Source organism: Lampetra fluviatilis, chromosome 24, assembly GCF_964198595.1.
Source record: "Lampetra fluviatilis chromosome 24, kcLamFluv1.1, whole genome shotgun sequence".
Taxonomy (NCBI): Eukaryota; Metazoa; Chordata; class Hyperoartia; order Petromyzontiformes; family Petromyzontidae; genus Lampetra; species Lampetra fluviatilis.
In genome coordinates, this window is record NC_136298.1 from 7,685,058 (window position 1) to 7,707,794 (window position 22,737).

General features: G+C 49.0%; 1 protein-coding gene and 1 non-coding gene across 3 annotated transcripts in view; one reads left to right on the forward strand and one right to left on the reverse strand.

Moving 5' to 3' along the window:
* SLC6A9 (solute carrier family 6 member 9) overlaps positions 1 to 18,033 on the forward strand; it is a 108,904-nt gene extending 90,871 nt beyond the window's left edge. For both annotated transcript variants that reach the window (XM_078867605.1, XM_078867607.1), the window contains exons 10-15: positions 4,406 to 4,643; positions 5,268 to 5,402; positions 6,414 to 6,513; positions 8,126 to 8,226; positions 8,787 to 8,957; positions 10,162 to 18,033. In XM_078867605.1, the coding sequence (XP_078723731.1) occupies positions 4,406 to 4,643; positions 5,268 to 5,402; positions 6,414 to 6,513; positions 8,126 to 8,226; positions 8,787 to 8,957; positions 10,162 to 10,428 (1,012 nt within the window). In that variant the 3' untranslated portion in view covers positions 10,429 to 18,033. The remainder of the gene's footprint in view (positions 1 to 4,405; positions 4,644 to 5,267; positions 5,403 to 6,413; positions 6,514 to 8,125; positions 8,227 to 8,786; positions 8,958 to 10,161) is intronic.
* TRNAQ-CUG (transfer RNA glutamine (anticodon CUG)) lies at positions 850 to 921 on the reverse strand. The gene has a single exon. It is a non-coding gene; the product is annotated as a tRNA-Gln (tRNA).
* Positions 18,034 to 22,737: the final 4,704 nt, after the last annotated feature.

The following is a 22,737-nucleotide window of genomic DNA, read 5'->3' on the forward strand; positions in this document are numbered from 1 at the left end:
GCTCAGGGTAGCAAATGGGACATGATAAATGCCCTGACCTGTAACCTCTCTCTGACTTTGTAAAATAATTCCCTGTATTTTGGGGGCAATCATGGTTATTATAATAATTATAATAATAACCAATTATAATCATTGTGCCCTTTTCCCAAGGAAAGCGTTAAGGAGTATCGGGACTTCTTTGCCAGAGGGTCCTGCTCCGGTGTGGATGTTTGAGCAATTCCATGAACGAGTTGTTTTGCTTGTAGGATCAGACCGCGCATACCTGGAGAAAACTCCACGTCACCGTGATGGCACGGTGGCGAGATGTTAACTACCTCGCCTAGTATACAGGAGGTCGTGGGTTCGATGCCGAACCCTGAGGCCTGTTGTACATGTGGAGTTTGCATGTGCTCGCATGGATTTTTCTCCGGGTCATCCGGTGTTTCTCTCTACATTTAGAATCAACATGCAATTAGAGTATTTGGCTGCTGTACATTTCCACGTGATAAGCCACTTCGTTGAGCTGTCATTTGTGGCCAGGTTACTTCTCAAAGAGATCTCAATGGGCCTTTTCAGCACGCATATAAAGGGGGACAACCCTCCCACGCGCCGTACGATTCAATTGCTGTACCGCCATCTCCTGGCCGCCTTGTAGAAGTGCAATGCATTGTGTTACACGTGTACGCCAAACCCCCTATCCACAGTTAACTCGTTACGCTTGCAAAGTCACGCAAAAAGCAGCGTGCAGTCTGATCAACAACAAACACGGGGGCACTTTTCGATACAAAACCATTGCCTGAAGTGTCCTCATTATAAACGTAGCTTTTTTTTAAATGTTACAACTGAAAATATTTACAAAATATTACTCCAAGGTCCCACCGAGATTTGAACTCGGATCGCAGGATTCAGAGTCCTGAGTGCTAACCATTACACCATGGAACCTCCACGCAGGAGCACATCACAGTAAAACCCCTTAGCCGTACGCCACCAAGGCTACGTGGTCGGAAACTCCACTGTGAAAAAGGGCCATTGCCCGAAACGTCGCATATATATTTTATATTTTCTTTTTAAGGCCACACGGTGTCGTTGACCGAATGTGTCGAGTGGTTGTTGTACGTGCTTTGTGCCACCGCTGCCAATTCAGCAGCAGCAGTAGCAGCGGCATCGCCAATAATCTGCGAGGAAATTAATCGGAGTGCCCGGAGGATAAAAAAAATCGAGCGTAAAGCTCAAAAGCTTCACGCAGATAAGATTCAAGGATCTATTGCTGCACCTTCGTCTTTTGGCCATCTCGTAGCTCAAGCCTACGACACCTGCTGGGTATTATTCCCTGGCGGTCTGCCACCCAAGTTGAAACCAGCGTCGAAAACTCCCCTACCCGCGCCAGATCTATGAAGCCACCTTCTTCACAGACACTTCTACTCCCAGCCACGCCTCCTCTTCATAACCACGCCTCCTCTTACTCACAGCCACGCCTCCTCTTCGTAACCACGCCTCCTTTTACTCACAGCCACGCCTCCTCTTCACAACCACGCCTCCTCTTACTCCCAGCCACGCCTCCTCTTCATAACCACGCCTCCTCTTACTCCCAGCCACGCCTCCTCTTCGTAACCACGCCTCCTCTTGCTCCCAGCCACGCCTCCTCTTACTCCCAGCCACTCCTCTTACTCCCAGCCACGCCTCCTCTTCATAACCACGCCTCCTAAATTTCGATTTAAAGCTTTCGTGACTGCAGGGATTCATCTTCTTGGTTCTTTCGGCAAAGTCACGTAGAATGGAAATAATAATATGTTATTATTGTATTATTTCCATTCTAATAATATCTTATTATTTCCATTCTACGTGACTTTACCGAAAGAACCAAGAAGTCACGTAGAATGGAAATAATAATAATATTTTCCATTCTAATATTATTATTTCCATTCTACGTGACTTTACCGAAAGAACCAAGAAGATGAACCACGCCTCCTCTTACTCCCAGCCACTCCTCCTGTTCTCAGCCACTCCATCTCCCGGGTTCACTTCTCCATCTACAGCCGGCGCTTTTAACGCCGTGGGGTGATTGATGGAAGAGGAAGAAGAATAACCCGCTCGACACATCGTTCAACCACACTGCGACCTTCAAAAGGGAGACTTCAAATTAAAGATGAGGCGACGTTTCGGGCAACGGGCCTCGTTCGTCGCACCGGCCCTTTTTACCCGAAACGATGCCTCATACGTTTACCCCTCCTCCCTTTGAAGCCCACGCGGTGTGATTGCCGGATGCGTTCTTGCAACTAGTGCTTTGTGCACCGCTGCCAATGCAGCAGCAGCAAGCAAGCAGGAAACGAAGCACCGTCGAAAGTAATCTCGAGTGATTTAACGTGGCGGCTTGAGAGGCAATTTCCACCGCTTTCACTGCTCAGCAGAAGCCCGCCGCATTACATCGCCACTGCAAAATGAGCTTGCAGGGGCTTCCACAGGCGCAGAGGGGCTCACCAGATTGACTCGGATCAGGCTTCACAGATCGGGTGCGTGCGTGCGGCTGAACGGCCCATTTGCCACCGTTTTTGTTTGTATACGAAGATGGTTGGTACGTGATTGGTGTGTATATATATAATTATATATGGATATTTCGATTTAAAGCTTTCGTGACTGCAATGATTCATCTTCTTGGTTCTTTCGGTAAAGTCACGTAGAAGGGAAGTAATAAAATAATAAAAAGAAAACATAATACAATAATTCTCACGACGTTTCGGCCACAACGCAAGTAGCCGTCCTCAGGTGGAGAACAGGTCCGTCAAGTAGACAGAGTCTGAATGGCGTCTTGACAAAATAATTTGTCAAGACGCTCTTCGCCCCTCCATCCCAGCATAAATAGTCGCTCCAAGCCTGGAGCGTGCCATTCAGACTCTGTCTACTTGACGGACCTGTTCTCCACCTGAGGACGGCTGCTTGCGTTGTGGCCGAAACGTCGTGAGAATGATTTTATTATGTTTTATTTTTATTATTTTATTACTTCCCTTCTACGTGACTTTACCGAAAGAACCAAGAAGATATATATAGATATGTCCAGCCCGCTTGGAAAGTGCAGTCTTCAACCCGTATTTCCCACTCTATCACCCTGGCTTTCCTCTTTATGTGCGACGAATGCTATGCTATGTACGTGCTAAAGATCGTTAGGACCCTGTACTCGTTTTCTGCAATATATGAATGTCTTTGTCTTGTTCGCTGATGCTGCTGCTGCTGCCCTGTTCACGCGGCACCACGGGTCGATCTCCCGTGTGAAAGAGCCGTGAGACCTGACCAACACAGGAACCATCATCCGTGTAACAAATAAACTGAACGCACACTCATTTTCCCGAAAAGGTCACCTATTTTCAAGTTCATTTATTAGGTATAGCCCTGTGAGCCATTCGGCTCTTGAATCGGGTGCAACCGCAACAAACAAAAAACAATAACATGAACAAGAAAACATCTTAAAGTGACTATGTGACTGAGTGCAAACAGAAAATCCAAGAAAAGACAGCAGAATATTGCAGAAAAAAGCACTGTACATCAACGCTGTGTGCAAAAATCCCAGTGGGATGCAAGTCAAACAACAACAACCACAAGACAACTTAGATTAAGGCCATCAGTCTTACTCCGTACTACAACAAACAAACATGGCCAAACCAGTAAACTTTTCGAAATCACCACTGCAAGGCCACACACACACCCACCCACGGTGTCGTTATTGATTTGTGTTGAGTTCGGTTATTGTTCGTTGCACTTGTGCACCATTGCAAACGCAGCAGCAGCATCATCGGACAAGTATTATTCACGTGTAAGAGTGGACACAATACCCTCGCGAGTCCAAGTCTAAGACTCGAGAGGGAAGTACTGCCCATAATATTTTCAACCGATTAAGTAAAACGTGAAACCTCGTGTCATTTCGTTTTCGCATCTATGGAGGCCCCCGCATTATGTGAGGCCCTATATGCTGTAGAACCTACTTCGCTTAGGCCTAAATCCGGCCCTGGGTCGGAGAGTTCGTTTCGCTTTCAAAACGGATAACCGACAGAGATATCGTCTAGATTTGAAGCTTTCGTGACTGCAAGGATTCATACTCTTAGGTTTTTTCGGTGAAGTCACGTAGGTGAAAATAAAAATTAAAAAGTCACGTAGGTAAAAATAAATAATAATAAATTTAAATAATAGAAATAATAATAGTAGAAGCTAAATATAATTTTATGAAAATATTATTTTATTTCTACAATTATTATTTCTATAATTTTTATTTTTAATTTTTTAAATTTTTAGAAATAAAATAATATAAAATAATATTTTATTTCTACTATTATTTCTATTATTTATATATATATATCTTTTTACCTACGTAACTTTACCGAAAAAAACCTAAGAGTACAGAGATATCATCCCCCGCCCCCCTTCCACCGCTTGCCAGGGACACGGTGATCATCACCCTGGCGAACTGCGGCACCAGCGTCTACGCCGGATTCGTCATCTTCTCCATCCTGGGCTTCATGGCTCACCACCTGGGCGTCGAGGTGTCCCAGGTGGCCGACCAGGGCCCCGGGTTGGCCTTCGTGGCCTACCCCGAGGCCCTCACGCTGCTGCCCATCTCCCCGCTGTGGTCCGTGCTCTTCTTCTTCATGCTCATCCTGCTGGGACTCGGCACGCAGGTGGGCGGCGAGCGGCGGCGGCGGCGGCGTTTGTTGATGTCGTCGTCGTCGTCATTTTCATCATTATTGTCGTCGTCAGCGTTGTCTTCAACGTCATCATCATCATCATCATCTCTGTTGTTTGTTAATTGTTATTGTCATGATTATCATCATCATCATCATTGTTATCATCATCAACGTCGTTATCGTTTTCATCATCGTTATCATTGTTGCACGGCGTGGTGAGGCCCTCATCCAGCAGTGGATTGACAAACGGTCTCTACGAGCACATGGACCCTTGTGTGTGTGTGTAGTGTAGCGGTTAGCGTGCTGCACTACGAACCCGGCGACCCCAGTTCGATTACAGACTCACGGCCACCAAAACCGGTGACGATTATCTGAACCGGTTCTGGGCCTCCCCTAAGCCGACTCAGCCTCAAATGAGTACCTGGTACGGTGTGTAAACATCGCCACTGGGGAGACAAAGGTGGCCAGGCGTGGTGCTGGCCACCCACCCCCTCGTGTGCCGTGCCGCGCTTCATAGGTGCTAACAGCACTTGCCCCAACAGTCTGTCAAGGCTACACGGGGGAATCTTTATCTCTGTCTTTGTGTCGACGATCGACGTTGTCTGCACCCCTTGTTAGTTTTGTCTGCTGGAGACGCTGGTCACGGCCATCGTGGACGAGATCGGCAGCGACACAATCCGCCGGCGCAAGACGTTCGTGACGCTCGGGGTCGCGGTGGTCGGCTTCCTACTGGGCATCCCGCTCACCACGCAGGTGCCCGCACGACCCGCGTGCGCACCTGTAAACACGTGCGCACCTGTAAACACGTGCGTACCTGTAAACATGTGGCTACTGTAAACACGTGCGCACCTGTATACACGTGTGGTGGGTTTATGTGAGAGACACCCTCGACTGTGGAGGCAACACGTTTATTGTATGACCACAACGGGGTAACTACATAAACGTAACAACGGGGTAACTATATAGCAGTAACCACCACGGGGTAACTACATAACCGGGTCAGGCAGTTAACACACTGCCTGACCCACAATGCCGAGCGTGAAGACCGAAGAGATGTAGCACGGCAGGTTCCATTCCAGTAGACAGCCCGGATCGCACCACGGGACCTCCCTTTTATGCCCCTCAGCGTGGCCTGGCTCCGCCTCGGCCACGCCCCCTTCTAGAACTCCCTAGAAGACTCTGGGCCTGACATCACATGTCCCTTCTGTCACCTTTGGCCCACATCCTTACCCCGTCCTGTCACGTGCCCTTGCCAGCCAATTGGGCTGCTACGTCCTCACATGCGCTCTCTGTACGCCCGCCGTTAGAACCATGCTCCTCAGGGACCATTTACCATGGCATAGCACACCCTGCTAGCGGCAGAGAGGGCTACTCACACTCCAGTTCTCCTCTCTATAAGTAACTGGCACTGTGCGCTGTAGTGACCCAATATATGTCACTACACACGTGCACACCTGTGTACACGTGCACACCTATATACCCGCTCACCACGCAGGTACAGAAGCGCTGTACATACTTGCACACCTGTACATCCACCCGCCCGCTTGCCTGAGCACAATGCAGGAAGTGGCACACCTGTACAGCTGCACAGTGCTCACCGCACGGGCCTCAAACAGTGCTGCTCCTATTGCACCCGCCAACTCTGTACCCCCCAACCCAACCCCGCACCCCCTCACCCCCATAACACTGCCACCCCCATACCCCCAACGCCACACCCCCAACTCTGAACTCTGCACCCCCCCCCCCCCACACAACCATCTTCAGGCTGGCATCTACTGGATCCTGTTGCTGGACAATTACGCAGCAAGCTTCTCTCTGGTCATCATCTCCTGCTTCCTGTGCATCGGGATCAACTGGATTTACGGTGACTACCACACCCACCGCTTCTCTCTCTCTCTCTGTAAACTCTCCCCGATTACCTACGGCGTGTACGAATGGAATAGCGCTCATCATCATCAGCATCATAGCGCGCCAAGGCAGCCATGGTTTAGTTAAGACTCGGCAGTTCTTAGTTTGTGTTTCCAGATTTTAAATAAAACGTCTCTGAAAGGAAAAAAATCTATAATAATCGGTGTTGCCATTTTCGGCAATTATACAGGTATAATGGTAGGTTTTTACCCTTTTAACTGGTACAAAACTGACACCTTTATTCAAGGCATCATGTTTGCAATGACCACAACACAAGTAGTCAATAAAGCAAACAAAAAGAAGCAACTCTGATAAGGATAATAATATGCACTGTCCTTGAAGTTGATTGGCCCACACCCGAGACGGCTTTCTTTAGAGCCTAGTCCCCATTGGTGTAGGGCCAGATGACACCAGAAGGCGTACTTCTGGTGTCATCTGCATATTATTATCCTTATCAGAGTTACTTCTTTTTGTTTGCTTTATTGACTACTTGTGTTGTGGTCATTGCAAACATGATGCCTTGAATAAAGGTGTCAGTTTTGTACCAGTTAAAAGGGTAAAAACCTACCATTATATTTTGCCACTGGTAAAAGAGATCTCATAGTGTAAATTATACAGGTGTTAAGATGATCAATCAGAGCTGTTAATGGCTTGATATTCGCATTGCTTTTGTGCTGTTCACATATTTGGCGTTTTCTGGTCTGGCACTGGTGAGGCAAGGCCTGGTTTCTGGATTAGGCCATTCAGCTTCAAGGACAATGCATACATTGTTTATTATCAAAGCACGTTCGTTTGCATGTTTTACCACGAGCATGAAGTGTGTTTAATGCAGACTTGATGCCTTCCGATAGGTGTCTATTTTGGTATTTGAACATCTTAACACCTCATATATCATTGCCGGTAAAGGGTAAAGCCTTTTCTTTTTTTCTCATCATCTTGATACCGACAAAAAGGGTCCCATAGAACGTCCCTGTCTATAATTGAGGGATAGCAACTCGGCAGAGGTGTGGACTCGAGTCATGTGACTTGGACTCGAGTCAGACTCGAGTCATGAATTTGATGACTTGCGACTCGACTTGGACTTGCATAACAATGACTTTGTCCCACCTCTGCAACTCGGTAAGACACACAAGAGCTCATCATCTGCCAGAGAGTATGACTTTGTCGCGAGGCGGTCGATTAAAGTTGATGAAAAACAGTGAGTTAAGTTAATGCTGCTATCATGTGTGGGCTACCTTTTCATTTTTTTAAATTTGGCTTATCAAGTTGAACATACTATGCCCAAGTGTTTTCCTAGAGAACCATATGGGTAATCACACCAATAACAAATACTTTTAAATATTTACCTACGAAACCCACACTAAAGAATCGTTCTGGACTCATCCCCGCATCTTCGATTAGCACGGTTGGCTATGTACGGTGCGAAAGAAGTTCAACATGCATACGTCACCTGCATGGAAATGCTTGGCCAGCACCGATGGCGTTGTGTGTGTGTGTTTGAGCCGTGTATAGCTTCGCCTGCCCTAACCACTCCTTGCTCCCTCGCCCTCCCACCTCCACCTGTGCAGGTTTCCGGAAATACTTTAAGGACGTGGCTATGATGCTGGGCAGGGAACCGCCGGTCTTCTTCAAAGTGTGCTGGTGCTTCGTGTCGCCCGCCATCATATTCGTACGTGAACACGCGCGGGGGGTCCTCTCGGGGTCGAGTGGGGTCACATGGGGTCACGCGGGGTCACGAGGGGTCACGAGGGGTCACGCGGGAGCCACGAGAGGTCAAGCAGCGACTAAGCAGGATCATGCGGGGCCATGGTTTTCGGAGTCGGGTCGCGTGTTGTGCATTTACTCTCTGAAGCTTTCGCCACCAACTACTGCGGGGGTCCTTTTTGAGAGTTGAAGTTGGGCTCCCGAAAAAACTCCCAGGGTGTGGTGCGAAATGTCGGACGTGGAGCCAAACAACGACGGTTGCTTGTGTCGCAATCGAAACGTGGTATTCTATTATTTAATTTAATTTCTTTCTACGCGACTTTACCGAAAGAACCAAAGAGTAATTCCTGCAGTCACGAAAAGCTTCCAATCAAGCGCTTAAATAAACTATTCACGATTATTATTTACGCGCAAGATCAATGCCAGGCAGGCGGTTCTGGTGGTGGCGGCGTCGTCGCTGAAATGCGACTCCGCGCGCAGCGAGCTTACTCCCCCCTCTTCTTTTCCCCCACCTCCGCTCCTCAGTTCATCCTCATCTTCTCGATGGTGCAGTACGAGCCCCTGCGCTACGAAGGGAAGCTCTTCCCTCGCTGGGCCGAGGCCCTCGGCATCCTCATGGCCGCCTCGTCCGTCATTTGCATCCCGGGCTACGCCATCTACCACCTCTGGAGGTTACCCGAGGGGACCTTCCTGGAGGTGAGCGGGGGGGGGGAGATCTGGGTCCGTTGGTCTTTTTAACTCGCGCAGTGTTTACCGTGGGTGCTTACAGGAGGAGTGGATCGTGTGGGGGAGCGGTGGTGTAGCGGTTAGCGCTACGCTGCGCTATGAACCTGGCGACCCGAGTTCGATTCCCGCTCACGGCCACCAAAACCGGTCACGATTATCTGAACCGGTCCTGGCCCTCCCCTAGGTCGACTCAGCCTCAAATTAGTACCTGGTGCAGTGTGTAAACGTCGCCATTGGGAAGACAATGGCAGCCGGGCGTGGTGTTGGCCACCCTTGCCTTCGTGTGCCGTGCCGGCCTTCATAGGAGCTCGCTAACATTGCTTGCCCCAAGAGTCTGTTAAGGCTACACGTGGGATCTTTGTCTTTATTGTCAACATCGGACCACCTCTCTAGACAATGCACGCACACCGTGGGTTTTGACCGCAGTAGCATGAGAACCTCACCCCTTGACTCGGCTCATCAATCCTTGAGAGTGGTTGAAGCCCCTGACCTCAACCTTTGCCCTGAACCACACGAGCCAACCAGACACCTAACAAGCAACCCGAGCAAGCCCCCAAGGAATAGCTCTGCCCTTGACCCCAACAACCCTTAGCCTCTAATCCTAACCCTAACCACACGAGCCAACCAGACACCTAACAAGCAACCCGAGCACGCCCCCAAGGAATATCTCTGTTCTTGACCCCAACAACCCTTAGCCTCTAATCCTAACCCTAACCACACCAGCCAACCACGGTGGCGAGATGTTAACTACCTCGCCTGATGTACAGGATGTAGTGGGTCTGATCCCGACCCTGACGCCTGCTGTATATTTGGAGTTTGCGTATCTCTCTCTCTCACCGTGGTCGCGTGGATTCTTCTCCGGGTCCTCTGGTTTTTCCCTCCACATTTAGAATCAATGTGCGTTTAGAGTATTTGGCTGCTATAAATGTCCACGTGATGAAAAGACGCTTCGTTGAGCTATCGTTTGTGGCCAGGTGACTTCTGAAAAAGATCTGTACACCTCAGTGGGCCTGACCTGGTAAAATAAAATAAAAAGTTCATAATGTCATCGTTTATAGATGCTCGTATTAGCTCTACCCCGTAATCTTTAAACCTAACCCTACGATCCCTCCCTCCACGTCTCCCCCGCCCCCCCCCCCCCCGCTTGCTACCTCCTCCCGCCGCCCGTTCCCAGCGCCTCAAGCAGTCGGTGACCCCCGACGCGTCGTGGGGTCCCGCGCTGCGCGAGCACCGCACAGGACGCTACGCCGAGCCGGGGGGGGCGCCCGGCGCGGGAGCGGAGGCGGGGGGCTTCCCCGGAGACGTGGAGGGGGGCACGGAAGGGGGCCCCACGGGGGCTCTGATCGTCGCCGCCGCGGAGGCGAAGGATTCGAGCGCTTTCCAGCAGCCGCTGAACGGACCCAAGCCCACCGCTCCGGACCTGCACGAGTCGTGTCTGTAGGAGGAGCGTGACGGCGGGCGGTTGTGGAGGTGGTGGCGGTTGTGGTGGCGGTTGTGGAGGTGGTGGCGGTTGTGGAGGTGGTGGCGGTTGTGGAGGGGGGCGGCGGTTGTGGAGGTGGTGGCGGTTGTGGAGGTGGTGGCGGTTGTGGAGGTGGTGGAGGTGGTGGCGGTTGTGGAGGTGGTGGAGGTGGTGGAGGTGGTGGTGGTGATTGTGGAGGTGGTGTCCCCCTGTGAGTGTGGGGTTAATTGTGTGGGGACCAGCGGTGCTGGGGGGGGGTGGTGTAAGAGGGATAGAGAGGGGGTAGAGACAAGGCAGGAGGGGTGTTGTGTCGGGGATGTCGCGTCGTTGTCGTAATTGTTGTTGTTGTTGTTGCCGCACGGGAGGCGAAGGTCCGGGGCCTGTGTTGTCCGCTAGGCCTGACACGCGCACAGACAACGGCGACAACAGCCGCCATTCGCCCACTAAATGACAGCGACGTCACAACGGCAGCGCTTGCGCACCGACACACGTGGGCGCACGCGCGTGCATTCATACATGTGTTCTGAACCTCGCTACCCTGCGTACACACACACACATCAGTATGTAAATGATGCAGCGCACACCATTATATAATATCCATATGTGACACTTACACACGTTGAAACACACACGCGTGCGTGGATGAGTACATTGTGAAGACTGCAATTCACGGACATGGAAACATACATACATAAGACTACATACCTAACGACGCAGGGAGAGATTACCCCGTACCGCCTTTAACCGATTGTTGGGACAAGCACTGCCAGCGATATTACGTTAAGGCCACATTGGTGGACGTGTGGCCAACACTACGCCAGGCCGCCTTTTTCCCCCCACTGCTGTGTCACACACCGCACCAGGTACTCGTATTAAGGCTGAGTCGACCTAGCGGAGGCCCAGGACCGGTTAAAATATTCGCTGTCACTGTTATTAGTCGTGAGCGGGAATGGAACTCGGGTCGCCGTCTTTCGTAGCGCAGTGCGCTCACTCCCGCAACACTACCGCTGCACACACGCGTGTCCACACACATGCACGGACGCACACACACGTGTCTGCGCACGCGCACGCACGGACACACACACACACGCTAACATTTCACAGCTGCACACACGCGAGACATCTGACACAGAGACATGGGCATTTCAAGAAGTCCGCTCGCTCCGAACGATTACTCCACTCGCCTGCCAGGAATGACTGTAGGCTCAGCTGCGATATCAAAACCACGTCAATTTGTCAGCGAATGTACGCAAAAACTGCTATTATTTTTATCGTGTTTTTTGTTTTTGTTCATCGACAACAACAAAAAAGTGGGAGACGTTTGCGATTTTTATCATCATTTACAGTTATTGTCGTTATTTGTTATCACTCTTGAAGATAGATTTGAAGAAAAAAAACGAAACGGTAATTTTATTTGGGGAGGGAGGGGGGGCTAAGGCACCCCCCCCCACCACCCCGCCGCGTGTGTTTTGTAGGATTTATCGAAATGCCTGGGGAGGCCGCTAAGAACATTTCAATTCAAGACCGGCATGTGGAGAGGGGGGCGGGAGTTATACGGACGGGTACGCAACCTAAAATCAAACGGCTCTTATCTTGTACGCTACACATCCATAGGCTGTCTGCTGACATGAGTTTGCAACTTTGTAAATGTGCGGGGGAAAAAAAACCGACAAAGATTTGAAGCTAAGGTTCATTCATTCAAAATTAAGGAACGGGAGGTTGGCCCGTGTGGGTCACGGGGTCAGAGCGCTGAGTCGACTTTGGTTAAACTTTGTTGGCAGGTCCACATTGTTGGCAGCTTCCAGGTCACGTAACAAAATTAAACATTCAGCGGTTAAACTTTTCACAGCTGTGCTCCCCCCGCCATCAGCACAAAACCCAACGATCCCATCGATAATCACCAAACTATTATGTAAGCAAAAAAAAAGCATACCAAACAAAGTCATATTTCTCCGGGTCCTCCGGTTTTCCCCTCCACATTTAGAATCAACATCATGCGTCGAGAGTATTTGGCCGCTAGGCATTTCCACACGATGATAAGCCACTAAGTTGAGCTATCATTTGTGACCAGGTCGCTTCTGAAAAAAAACTACGTAGCTCAGTGGGCCTTACCTGGTAAAGTAAAATATAGTTTCGTTTTAAATCGGTTAGTTTGGTTTAAATTGGGGTTTCAAGTGTGTAGCGAGTTGATGACCATCACCAGTAGCTGTGCAAAAAAATGATCACATTTGGGTTGTCATGCAATTTAACTAATTTACGCTTCTGAGAATTTCAACGACAAAAAAATGTATCGTTTTGACTGCCACATGACGGACATTTATCCGTATCGAATCTGATTGAAGGGAACTCAGAAGTAGTTCTTTTACATCTGCTTCTTGGGCTATTCTCCAAACACACGGGGTGATGCACGGTTCTGCGATCACACCGAACGTACGACTCAATGTCGATAGCACGATGGGAATGAAGTTTGGAGAGAGAAAGAAAACATCCAGCTTTGCACATGAACTGATTTATATTAAGAACGTGTGCGTCGTAGTACAGAGAGTGCACTACGCGACTTGAAATGCTTTTTTTCCCTCCCATTCAAGAAGCTCCGTGGCTCAAGGTCAGGCAGCGAAGGACACAACATTTCCTGAAAGATAAGAGCCGCGCGTTTTGTGGGGTGACGCCCGAAGTCAATTAAGTGGCTTGGAAAGGTTCAATTCCTGGAACCAGACAATTTTTTTTTATATTTTAAAATTCACCAAAAAAAAACTCAGCACTCTGGCGAGCGTGGTGCAGGCGGTGCAACTCCACCGGGGCACCCAGACCCGAGAGGCCCATGCCAACCACGCTACGCCACCGATGAATATGATGGTGATAATGTTGATGATGATGGTGATGGAGGCGATTATGGTGACGATGATCAATATTATCGGTGGCTTAACGATCGAGCGGGCAACCGACCCATGCCAACCACGCTACGCCACTGTTGAATATGATGGTGATAATGTTGATGATCATGGGTGGTGGTGGCGATTATGGTGATGATGATCAATATTATCGGTGGCATAGCGATCGAGCGTGCGACCGACCCATGCCAGCCACGCTACGCCGCTGTTGAATTTGATGGTGATAATGTTGATGATGATGGTGGTGGGGGTGGCGATTATGGTGATGATGATCAATATTATCGGTGGCATAGCGATCGAGCGGGCGACCGACCCATGCCAGCCACGCTACGCCGCTGGGGCAGTGCCCAATTCTCTCGATGGTCCAGTTTGGAAGCCAGTGGTGCTGGGAAATTCCACATTCCTATGGCGCGAGCCATACCTTCTATAAGACAACAGCAATGAGAAAGAAACCCAGACACTTATACAACAACAACAAGAAGAAAAATCGCATTTTATGAAATCAAACTGAAATTTTAGGAACCGAGTACCAACGGCGCGTGAGTGTTGTGTTGTTATCGCCCCCCTAATGGTAACGGGACGTACGACTCCTCGGCGCGCTGTATAAGCGAACATATTATATCGTGTTGTTATTTACCATGATGTTGTGAGTACACCGCCCTTAAAATAACATTTTTTTAAGCTCATTGTTATTAATACATGCGTCGATTGTGTTGTGATTTTATGGATTTTTTTTGTAACGTCTTATAGGGTCCATACATTTAGCTTAGACATTATATTATTCAATGATTAATTCTCATCGGAGATTGTCTTCCTAATAGCGTTGCCGGATATACCGTGGCCCGCATTTATATAATGGAGCTCACTGCATGCATCTCGCAATTGATGTTTGGGGGGGGGGAGGGGATGATGAGATAGTTAGATGGTTGGCAGTAACAATAAATCGATGTCTTCCTGCACAGACGAGCCGTGGGTTGGGCAAGTGCCCATCTCATTTTAGTGGTGGAAATTCCACATGCCCGTGCCAGGTGCCAGTTCTGCCCGTGGTATAGCCGCTAGAGTGGTCACCGTGAAGACTCAAACCAAGGATCCCCTTTGGGAGGAAGAGACCACCGTGACCTGTCATTGTGTTGCAACTAAATTTCGATGTAAAGCTTTCGTGACTGCAGGGATTCATCTTCTTGGTTCTTTCGGTAAAGTCACGTAGAAGGGAAATAATAAAATAATAAAAATAAAACATAATAACATTTTTCTCACGACGTTTCGGCCACGGCTGCTTGCGTTGTGGCCGAAACGTCGTGAGAATTATTTTATTATGTTTTATTTTTATTATTTTATTATTTCCCTTCTACGTGACTTTACCGAAAGAACCAAGAAAATGTGTTGCAACTGTTCCTTAAAAAATATACCCTATTTAACAAAAATGCTCGCGTTTGAGCCACTCGTCCTATACGCATTGTTTTTGGGGGTGCACAGGTGAGAGCAATGCCATTGGATCGTTCCATTGTTATTTTTTGTTGTTGTATCGGGAGAGGTGTCAGTTTAACACGTAGGCTTTCGCGACCAATATTATTGATAATGAATGTGATTTTAGGTTCGATCGCATGCATATAAATGTGTCGTTAACCCACCACACCTGACACAACTCTGACAAATCGCCTGATGAAGCTGGTTGCAATCGGCAGCGAAACGTCGTACTACTCAAATTGTAAATGTTGTCTGTGTACTCTCCAACACACCGGTGTGCTGAAGTAGTCACTAATTGGCCGTGGCGGTGGATTGACGACGCATTTATATTCATGCAAAAACATTTATTACGAAGGAAGGGGTGTGCGAGAGTTATAAGGGACCACCCATTACAGATCATTTTGCCCCCCTTCCCCCCCTCGCGTCTTAAACCAAATGGTAGAGTCGTAGCGAACGAGTCAAATAACGCTGCTTATAACTCCGTGATGACAGCAGCAGCAGCAGCTCTTATCTTGTAGCTAAACGCGCCACCCGCGTCTGCTGGGCCGTCCCACGTGACTTTGAAGCTCCGTTTGTGATTTACTGGGACCAGGGAAATATCTTCCGGAGTTGAGTCCTGGAAAACTCTGGCTGATGTATTAACCTCTGCCTGGAATCGATAATAATAATATATTCACAAATACAGCAGCAGCAGTCGTATCTTTGGCTGCAGTAGAACAAGTTTGGCATCTACTGATTGCAGGACTAATTACGCAATTCCACAGGTAATGTGTCCCAGGTCTTGCAACAAGATGAGAGCTGATTGTCTTCCAGTATTGTGCCGTTCAGCCAATTGGTAGCGGTCTTTCGACGACGTCATTACCAATTAGCCAAATCGCTCAGCACCTGAGTAACTTTCGCTCAGTGGGGGGGGGTGAAAGGTCAAGTCACTCACCTGTGCCAGGTGAACGATCAAGTGTGGTGCAGGCAAGTCCACGTTGGCCAATGAGACACCTGGTAACCTAGGTAGGTTCAGTGAAACCGATGTGAAACTCGGTAACCAGGTGAGACCAGGTAGCTGTAGTTTTAAACCCAGCTGACCAGGGTGTGCGGCGCGGGTAACAGCGGGGGTTACCTGCGTTACCCTGTGGCGTTATCCATGGCCGATAGGGCCCTTAGCTGTGCTCTTCGTGTCGCGTGTTGTTACAATTTGTCATGTTGTTATAATAATTATTTTTTTACAGTCACGTGAAGTGAGCCCTTTATACATGATTACAATATTTGCAATGTTGAATGCGTGGCTGTTACAATTTGTTATCGCTCTCGTTACTGTTGATGTTGGTCTGCTCTGTTTTCATTGGGGGTTAGACAAGCATGCACATCGCATACACACACACACCCGCGAATGCCCGTATCCTATTCTTTACACGTGGCCCCTAAAGACAGTATATATATTTATATCGTAGCTATTACTGTGTTACAGAAACGGCTCGTTCGATTAACTCTTTTTTGTAAGAGGTATAGCAAGCATCACCCCTCCTTTTAATATGAATCCCCTGTTGCGTGTTTGTAATCCGAATGTGATTTTTTTTGTTTTGTTTTGGTGGATGAACAGTGGAGGACGCAGGTTTTTAATGTCTAAAAAAAAGTTTTTAATGATGATTGTTGTAACATCGATGGGGATTTTCTTTTAGTTCGATCTAGTAAAATGCCACCGGATTAAAGATATCGACACGGCTAGACCGAAAATCAAATAATCGAACTAAGCAAAACATGCCTTCGGGACCCCCAAAAGTAGCTCAAGGGATCCTGGTATCGTGAACAAAAATACGGCTCCAAATTCACATCCCAATCAACGTAAAAAAAAAGCCAATTAATGTTAAGAGCTAATTTAATATGTTAATCATATCGTGTCTGCATCTATCTTCTCTCGGGGAACTCCGTAATCTTTGGCCTCTCCGTCTCAAATATCCCATCTCGCTACATCTCCTCTCCATTTCCGTTCATAAACTCGTAGCGTCTCCATTTTTTTTAAACATAAACTAGGAGATGATAAAAACGGAGTTTTGATGAATGGAATTTGTGGGGGGCCCCCAAAAGTGACTTCTGCTTAGGGTCCTCAATGGACCCGCACCATCGCTAAAGCGCTCCTCGGGATGACTTGAGGTCTGGCTGCCACGAGTGTGAAACTTACTTAATGTGATCATTCACTGGTCAACACACGTTTCTGGCATAAGGCATTCCAACGGTTGTAAGGTAATTTTGGGGTGCTGATTCCAAATCTGGCATCAGTTTTTGTCTATCACATCAGGTTTTTGAGATATCAAATATTGCATTTTCAATAAAAACTGCAGAAGAAAAATATTAAATAAATGTGGATATCTACATAAAATGATATTATAAACACACCATCCTAAAAATACAGCACCATATTTTAACACTAAAGCAGTCACTGACTCGCAACAACTTGCAATCATAAGTGACAGAGTTAATTTCGGGTAAAATCAATGAAAATGGGGGTATGCCGATAGCATAAAAATGAGATGTGATAGAGCAAATCTGAGATCAGATTTGGAATCGGCACCCTGAAATTAGTCTAAAACAGCTGCAAAAGTCCAGGCCAGAAAAAAATGTCTTTTTGTTGTTGACCAGTGATAATTCAACAACAACAAACAACAAAAACGTGCCGGTTGCGTAATCTTCCAAGATCATCATGCACGCATGCTCGATCCACTGCTGGGTGAACGTCTGTCTACCCTTTACGGCTGTCGTAAAGCGGCCACGATCCGACCTTGTGGGTGCCCGTGAGCTCATTCTCATTGCTCCGACGTCCGGAGGTGGACTGGGATATTCCGTCGACATCCACGACGACGCCGCGTGCGTTTTGTTTCTTTGTTTACCCTCACAACCTGTGGCTGCCATTCCCTTCCGTCACGTCACCAGTCTCGGACAAGAGACGTGAGTTGTTGTTGTTGTTGTCGGGTTGGTTGGGTTCGCATCTTTATACTTTGAGCCGTCACCGGCAAGCACAACAGGAGCATGTAACTTATACACGGGAGAGAAGCACACGGCGCAATTGATTGTGTACAGACTAGTCAAGGGAAACGATAGGAACACGCGCGCGCGCGTGTGTGTGTGTTGTGCCGATCCCTATGGTACCACGTGAAACACGTAGTTGCATGTCGTTGTATAGGTGCGTGAACTCTAAAACATGTTTCTTTTTCCCAAAAAAAAAGTTTCGGAAAATTTATTTTGCGTCTCTCGTTTTTTTTCCATCCTTGCACGGACAAAGACTCAAAGTGCTGTTAGCGAGCACCTAATGAAGGTCGGCACGGTACACGAGGGGGTGTGGTGGCGTGGGGTGGGTGGCCAGCTTTTGAGGCTGAGTCGACCTAGGGGAGCCCCAGGACGAGATTTCAGATAATCGTCTCTGGTGTTAGCCGTGAGCGGGAATTGAACTGGGGTCGTCGGATTTGCTCTGCCCCAAAGACAAAGATCCCCCGTATAGCGTTTAACAGACTGTTAGGGCAAGTGCTGTTGGCGAGCACCTATGAAGGCCGGCAGGGCGCACGAGGGGTTGGGTGGCCAGCATCACGCCCGGCCGCCTTTGTCTCCCCAGTGGCGATGTTGACACACAGACACGTACCGGCTTATAAGACACACCGCCAACTTTATATTTTAAATACTGCGGCCTGGGGGGGGGGGGGGGTGCGGTGCGTCTTATAATCCAGAAAACCTGCGACAATGCGAACCACCGAAGCCAGGAAACCACAGCGCACGTACGGGGCCAGCCCTGTCACTCCACTGCTGGATGACGGCCTCCAACACGGCGTGCTGGTCGCGTGGATTGTTGGACCGTACTTCACCGTGCTCGGTCAGTGCGGCTTTGGTGAGGGAGGGGGAGGGGGGGAGGGGGAAGGGGAAGGGGAGGGGGAGGGGAGGGGGGAGCGGAGGAGAGAGAAGAGGGGGGAGAGAGGGGGGAGGGGAGAGGGGGGAGGGGAGAGGGGAGGGGGGAGGGGGGAGGGGGGAGGGGGGAGGGGAGGGGGAGGGGAGAGGGGGAGGGAGAGGAGGAGGGGGTAGGGGAGGGGGGAGGGGTAGGGGAGGGGGGAGGGGAGGGGGGAGGGGAGGGGGAGGGGAGGGGAGGGGGGAGGAGGGAGGGGGAGGGGAGGAGGGAGAGGAGGAGGGGGGAGGGGAGAGGAGGGGGGAGGGGAGGGGGGAGGGAGGGGAGGGGAGGGAGGGGAGGGGGAAGGGGAGGGGGGAGCGGAGGAGAGAGAAGAGGGGGGAGAGGAGGGGGGAGGGGGAAGGGGAGGGGGGAGGGGGAAGGGGAGGGGGGAGCGGAGGAGAGAGAAGAGGGGGGAGAGGAGGGGGGAGGGGAGGAGGGGGGGGAGGGGAGGAGGGAGGGGAGGGGGGAGAGGGGAGAGGGGAGGGGGGAGGGGGAGGAGGGAGGGGGAGGAGGGAGAGGAGGAGGGGGGAGGGGAGGGGGGAGGGGAGGGGGAGGGGGGAGGGGAGGGGGGAGGGAGGGGAGGGGAGGAGGGAGGGGGAGGGGAGGGGGGTATCAGAGACGGTGGGCGGAGTTCGGTGGCTCTTGCTTGCACTGCCCTCTGCTGGCGCGGTATGGGAAATGGTTAACTTCGTGTTTTATACTCGAACTACTTTGGTGGCTTTCACATTACACGTAATTACACAACCTGTAAACCTCAATGTCAGTGCCTAAACCTTGTTACAGACCAATTCAGACCTGATTGGTCACCCCGTGCCCCTTATACATGTCAAGTTCAACCTACAAAGTCCCATCAAAGGGAGAGAAACACAGACAAATAGACAATCAGCACTCGTACACTCACCACTAGTACACTCACCACAACACTCACCACTACTACACTCACCACTATTACACTCACCACTCGTACACTCACCACGAGTACACTCACTACTACTACACTCACCACGAGTACACTCACCACTAGTACACTCACCACTACATACCTGTCAACCCCTTGTCAGTGCCCTACCTTATTACAGACCAATTCAGACCTTATTGGTCACCCCGTGCCCTTATAAATCTCAACGTTCATCCCACAATGTCCCATCACAAGGGAGAGAAACACAAACAAAGAGACAAAAAAAGGTTGTCGATAATTGAAACGGCTGTACGCCGCCTGGCATTAAAAACTAAATTTCCCTGTACAAGAATACGGGGTAAACCCGTACGGGATGATAGCGATGCATTACAATCACGTGGCAAATGTCAGTCGATTCACAGCGAAGACACTGTGGATCCTGCACGACGCGGTCGCCACGCGATTGTTGTTATTGTTGTTGTTTAATAGTCATTCGTGACAAAGAGCTTTACAACTCATCGGATTTCCTCCTCCAATCTAAGTAAAGATTCTGACTCTGATTCTCTGACGCGGTCATCACGAACCCGACCCATCCGGCCACTTCATGTAGATCTTAGAGAGAGAGAGACCACTGCTTGATTGATGAGCACCAGCGCTTCATTTGCACCGCATTTACCAATCAAGAGACGCACGCCAAGTGTACCGATCTCACTCATATATGTGAACAGAGGAAAAATCCGTAGCGCGGTGCGCTAACCGCTAGACCACCGCTCCGTCACAATGCACACACACACACGTACACACACACGTACACACACACACGCACACACACGCACGTACACACGCACGCACGCACACACGCACGCAATCCGTATCGTAAACTCGGATTAACTGATCAAACGCGAACATTCATTTCGTCTTTGTTTTTCTTTAAATACCTAACGGGCTTTCTCGACCAATGTTACAATTCGTTCTAGATTTGAAGCTTTCGTGACTGCAAGGATTCATACTCTTAGTTCTTTCGGTAAAGTCACGTAGGTAAAAAATTAAATTAAAATTAATAAAAATAAAATTATTCTTTTTTTTTATTATTAATTTTTTTTTATTAATTTTAATTGCATTAGTTCTTTCGGTAAAGTCACGTAGGTAAAAAATTAAATAAAATTTAATAAAAATAAAAATATTATTTTATTTTATTTATTTTAATTTCATTTTTTACCTACGTGACTTTACCGAAAGAACTAAGAGTATGTTACGATTCGTATTTGGTTTCTGCTTAGGTTAGCTCGTGCCGTGTATATAATGTCGACGTTTAACAAAAAAAAACCCCTCCAACACCTGGCACAGCCAAAACAAAGCGTGCTGTCACATGGGCAAACGCAGTCGATGGCCTGGGGGACTAAAACAAAACATCGGAATTTGTAAACCCATCGGGCACCCAATTGCCCGTGCGATCTCTTCGGCCCGTTTGAGGACTGGGTCCAAAAAACACGTGGACCGGTGAGGAACAATCTTTGGGACTGCCGAATATGTCGGGGGAGGGAGGGGGGTTAATGCCAACTGAGAGGGAAAAATATGCAATGAAGCGTACACATTGGAGGTAGTAAAATATTTTCATTAGAAAAATATATTTTATTTTTTTACTCATTATCACATTGGCAATTTCCCCACGCAGACTGGCCGAACGGCCCCCTCGGTATGGACCCGACCCAACGGGCATTTTGCCGGGACTGTTCTATGAGCCAGTCCGGGCGTGAGCACACGGGTTTGATTTTAAGTTGCGAGCTCTGTAATCTCCAGCAACAAGTCGTACGAAAAGAAATCCTGCTTATCGACGTAACCGCTTTTGCTTAAAAACGAAATCAATCTACACGTTTGCGATTGTGCACATCGCCTGGCACAAGCGCCGTGGTGACGTCCGCGCCACTTAGTGGCGAATGGTGGTTGTTGTTGGAGAGTTATAGCCCTAGATGACATTCATACCAACATGATCGGACTCAAGCAATTACGGCATTGTTCATTCACCTTCCATGAATTTAACACGTAGCAGGTTTTCCCGACCAATATTATTCATAGTAAAGTGTTTTTTTTTGTTCGGTTAGATCACGTAAACGTAGCAACCCACTTTGTGTTTATAAAACGGTCCGCGGAAGCAGACATTAAAGAGCTACCTCTGAGTTACATCTTCCTCAAGTGACCCAATGATCGACACAGTAGAGGGGCAGCAGCATTAGCCCGCTTGCTCTACCAACCAATTGAGAGCAACGTTCGTCGCACGACGGTCAAACAGACGTTTTTTTAATTCTCAGAGCTGCGATTTAGAGAAATTTTAGGTGCGGAACCAAATTTAATGGCTTTTTTGTTTGTTTGAGTCGTCATTGGTTAGCTGCACTGTCGGATTATCCTCGTAGTAGTAGCTACGCATGAAGTAGTAGTAGCTACACATGCTACGGGCTCCGCACTTTCAAGGGCCCCGCGCTAAATGCTTTCAAGCTATCAAATCAGGTTTAGTGATTCTGCACTTGCTCTATTACTATAGTACTATACTGCCTTCAACTTTTATCAACAACTGGGTGTTAAAGGTTAGCGATTTGTCGCATCATCTGGCTGTATAGCAAATAAAAAAATAAAATTCTTTTACTATGCAAGTAAAACATTTGTGTTTTTAACATTTTTTTTATTTAGGGCCCCTTTATTACATATGCTACAGGCCCCGCACTAGCTTCATCCGGCACTGGTCAGCTCTGGCCTGACACGTTCAACTCGCTGCACTCGAGAACACGGATTAAATCACACGCAGCTGAACCCCTGGCTCGAACCTTGGCTCTCGGCAGAGCCCACTCAGCGCTCTGACCTCTTAAGCTTCGAGGGCCACCTCTGAAGTCCATTATTAAACCTCCTCCTCCGAAATACAATTCACCGTGGCTCGTGGGCTCTCGTGTCGCGCCTAGCTGTCGAGTTTCGCGGCGTCCGTCCGTGCAGGCGACGTCGAGAGGGCGTTTGACGTGATGTCGTTCTCGGGACCGGGCTGCGAGGGCAAGGCAGCCGCAGAGGGCAGGGCAGGGAGCGAGGGCAGCGGGCAAAGGGCAGCCTCTGCGATGGCTTCCTCGTAT